At 43.1% G+C, this 3,739-nt stretch overlaps 1 protein-coding gene across 2 annotated transcripts; it reads right to left on the reverse strand.

Moving 5' to 3' along the window:
* Positions 1-1,392: 1,392 nt before the first annotated feature.
* On the reverse strand, positions 1,393-3,471 carry LOC101582999 (regenerating islet-derived protein 3-alpha). Of its 2 annotated transcripts, XM_004634139.1 has the most exons (5): positions 3,396-3,471; positions 2,776-2,894; positions 2,473-2,610; positions 1,735-1,861; positions 1,393-1,460 (listed from the first exon to the last, which is right to left on the reverse strand). In XM_004634139.1, exons 1-5 carry the CDS (start codon positions 3,469-3,471, stop codon positions 1,393-1,395), a joined length of 528 nt encoding a protein of 175 aa, XP_004634196.1. The 2 variants fall into 2 exon arrangements, with proteins under 2 accessions (XP_004634196.1, XP_004634197.1); XM_004634140.1 differs by lacking the exon at positions 2,473-2,610.
* Between the last annotated feature and the right edge of the window lie 268 nt (positions 3,472-3,739).

Genomic DNA, 3,739 nt, shown 5'->3' on the forward strand with positions numbered 1-3,739 from the left:
TATTATTTTATTTATTTATTTTGTTTTTTTGGCGGATCCAGGGATTGAACTCAGATCCTTGAGTTTGTCAGTCAAGCGCTTTTCCTACTGAGCCATCTCCCCGGCCCCTAACCTACCTATAATACTTAGGTGCCAATGGAATACCCATTTCTGACAAGAGTAAACAACAAAAGGTGATACAAAGAAGGTCCATTTTGTATCTGTATATGCAGAATAGTTAGGATAGATATACAGCTACTTTTGCATAATTCAATGAGGAGAAAGATTTGTACTAATAGTGTTTGGACAGGATATCCTGTCTGCGTCTTTTACTATGGATAACCACTAAGAAGATAACAATGTGCACTGTATTAATTATTGAAACTGTACTATTGATCAGTTTTGAGACTGTCTTATTGATATTTGTTTCTCAATAAAGTAAAATAATAAATAAAAATAAAAAAATAATTTAAAAAAATGAAATAATTTCAGATTTTTTTGTGTCCCTGAAGAAAAGCAGTAATCACACCCAGCAATCCTTTGTCAGCATGGTAGCCACAAGTAATCATTGATTTCTTATTATATCTTTCCCAAGTTACAGTTCACGACAGATTGTGTACACTAAGAAAGATATGATACTTCACAGAATACAACTGGAGAAACACTACTAAATAATATCAAAAGACCCTAAAGATGGTTGAGTCACAATATGAAGGGCAACCTCGGGGCAGTGAGTGTGTAAGAAGACGTTGTGTTCACCTGAAGACAACACAGCACTTCAGAAGCAACACTGAGACACTCATCATTATGTACTGGTATCATTGCACACCTTGGCACACCTTGTAGGCCTTGGTGGAATTAGATAAGAGGCAAATCTATGGCTGTCCAGATAAGTCAGCAGACTAAAGTGCCTGCTTAGGCAGATGCAAGGATGGGGTTTGATCTTCCACATGCTGTGCTGGCCCTGCCCACAGGGCATGCTGAGATGGAACTGAGATTGGGTGTGGTAGCACTTGCCTGTAATCCCAGTGCTTGGGAGGCTGGAAACATGAGGATCACTGTGAGTCTAATCTGTGTAGTGAGACCCTGTAGACCTGTACTAAATACATTTAAAACAATTTTTAAAAAAGTAGACAAATCTCAGAGTTTCCATCCTTACCAATCCACCCTCTTCAGAGAGTGTTATGATAAACAGATCAGATATTCATGCAGATCTAAACTACAGTTTTATTATTGCTCTACAAAACCTCCAGCCACAATACACAATGGAGAAGGCCCTGAAATTAAGGTGAGAAAGAAAGTAGAGAGCGAAGACCAAAAGTAGAGCCCAGTTGTGGATGTGGGGGTAGAAAACTCCCTTCCTGGGTGAATTTGCAGAATGTGATTCTTGCTTATGGTTAGCTGCATGCAAATTCAGCCCCTGAACTTGCAGACATAAGGTAACTGTATATCACAGTTGTAATCTCTCCACCTTAGGTACCCTGGAAAGACAAAAGAGTCAACGTGAGTGGACTGTTGGATCACACAGATTTAGTACAGAAATATCTCAGGTTCTGGCCTAGGCTTAACCACCTCTCTATCATCTTCACAAGAGACCCTTTCCAGAGAAAGGAAATTAAAATAAAGAGATGAGAGGATACAAGAGAAGGCAAACTACCACTGCCTTTTCCAGTTCAGCAAGATTCCCTGAAGATCAGACCTGGGAATGGGAAAGAGGGGTAGAAAAGGCGTGCAGAGCTGGCTCTTATCTCTTACCTGAGGCACGTGATACAGTTCCACAGTAACCACGGTCTGAGGAAGTAGAAGGATTCCTCTCCCAGTTAGAGTAATCCAGTATATCAGAGGTGCTCCACTCCCAGCCGCCTCCATTGGGTTCATAGCCCTATAGCAGAGGATCCATCAAGGTGAAGGAAATGACACTCTCACATTCAGGATCCCTTCTGTGGAACATCTGACTCCCACCTCAGCCTTATGCATTTTGGTCTGCTTCTCCCCAGGCTGCTCAGAGCCTCCTAATGCAATACTCCCCCTGAATCCCTCCCTCATTGAGAAATTCCAGCCAATAATCACAAGAAATCTGGGCATGCTCAGAATAACATGTTTCTTGCTGAATATGATTGGTAATATATTTGAAGTTGTCTATGAGATTCATGGAAAGCTCTATCCTATAAAGAGTAATTTTGATATCATTTTCTACTTAGGATTCCCCTGAGATGGGTGTGCAGATTCCCCGAAGCTCAGGAAACTAAGTTCCAAGTCTTTGTGTGAGAATGGCATAATACTTGAAAACAGGCAGACTAACTAATCTGGAGACTGGGAGCCTCCACAAAACCCAACTCTTCAGCTGGCATCACAGATTTCTTTTTGTCCCAAATGTCACTCAGATCCTGAGATCTGTAGCTTTGGGTACTCTTTCTGGGTAGATGCAGAAAGGTGAGCCTAGATGGCAATGGCCATGTGATAAGTAACAGAGAGAAAACAATGAAATCACACCAGTGTAGGGTCATAGACCCCGATCCAGACGTATTGGTGGGTGTTTGAACTGCTCTTGATTAGCGAGGACACAAAGGACCCTTCAGCTGCACTGAGCACTGACACAAGGTTTCCTGAGGGCCGCTTCTGGCAGGCCAACTGCATGGGGGAGAAAGAAAATAAGAGGGAACATGAGATCTCAGTGGAGTACATCAAGGCAAAGGTTTAGTCTCTTTCCCAAGAACTTGCACTTTGGAGACCTGCTCGTCTGTGACCCACTTGTCCTTTACTCTGTGATTCCCCACTCAACTTCTAAACACTCACATTGGCATCAAACCAGGATTTGGGTGTTCTAAACAGCACATAGCAGTAGGATCCATAGGCCTTGGAACCCTGGGGACACCTGATTCGTGGTGAGGGCATTTTGCCTTGGGAATCTTCTCCTGGAGTGAAGAGAGACAAAGGAGGAATGAGTGAAGTGTGGACAGGAAAGGTGATTTAGAAAACAGTTATGAGAACTGTTCTTGGAGAGTAAGTTTTTGCTCCTGAATTCCTACCTCCTTTTCCTGTGCTCCCTTGATATTGAGATAGGTCTCTCATATGGCAAGTGTCTATTGCATTTTACTCTTCTGCCTCATTCAATTGTCCACAACTTTCATCTTCCAGTTCCTACTTTGTGGTCTCTAATACTTGCCTTCCATAAATGTCCTTACTGAGCTTTAATGCCTTTCCTCTTTAACCATACTTCAAAAATTAGAGATTCCTGACAAAGTGGGAGACCATCTGGTGCCATTTATGGACTTCTGGTAAACCCACTGCTGATAACCAGAAGGAAGGAAGGATGGCACAGGATTTTCAGGTAGTGTCTTCACATTGGGTGCAGCTCACCAGTGCCACATGAGACACTGAGAGGCCTTTCTCTCTTTCTTGTAGAGAAATCTCACCTTGCACCTGAGGTAAGAGCAGCAGGCAGGAGAGCAGCAGCCAGGACATGCTGTGGAGTGTCATGGGAGGCAGCATGGTATCTGTGGGTGAAGAGACAGTCTCAGAAGTAGCTGTGGTCTGTGAGAGGATATCCAGGGACCCTAGCACCTTTGCCCTTCTCCTTTGTCCAGTCCTGTGGATATACACTGATCTTCATTGCATGACTTCCCTTCTGTCCCTTGAAATGACTGGAAATATGTCCTCTACTTTCCCTGAGGAACTTTAAGGACAGGCTTTGCTCAGTCACAGATCTTCTGGATTACCTGAGATCACAGACCTTGCTCATCTTCTCCTGTCATGGATG

Source organism: Octodon degus, unplaced genomic scaffold (assembly GCF_000260255.1).
Source record: "Octodon degus isolate 3935 unplaced genomic scaffold, OctDeg1.0 scaffold00058, whole genome shotgun sequence".
In the NCBI taxonomy this organism is placed as follows: Eukaryota; Metazoa; Chordata; class Mammalia; order Rodentia; family Octodontidae; genus Octodon; species Octodon degus.

What these genes read in the sequence shown, in the direction of transcription:
- LOC101582999 (XM_004634139.1), bottom strand. Translation starts at nt 3,471, where the DNA reads ATGCTGCCTCCCATGACACTCCACAGCATGTCCTGGCTGCTGCTCTCC. An exon ending in GGGTCTATGACCCTACACTG is followed by an intron (nt 1,862 to 2,472) that starts GTGTGATTTCAT and finishes CCTCTGCTATAG; the next exon opens with GGCTATGAACCCAATGGAGG. An exon ending in AACTGTATCACGTGCCTCAG is followed by an intron (nt 1,461 to 1,734) that starts GTAAGAGATAAG and finishes TTGTCTTTCCAG; the next exon opens with GGTACCTAAGGTGGAGAGAT.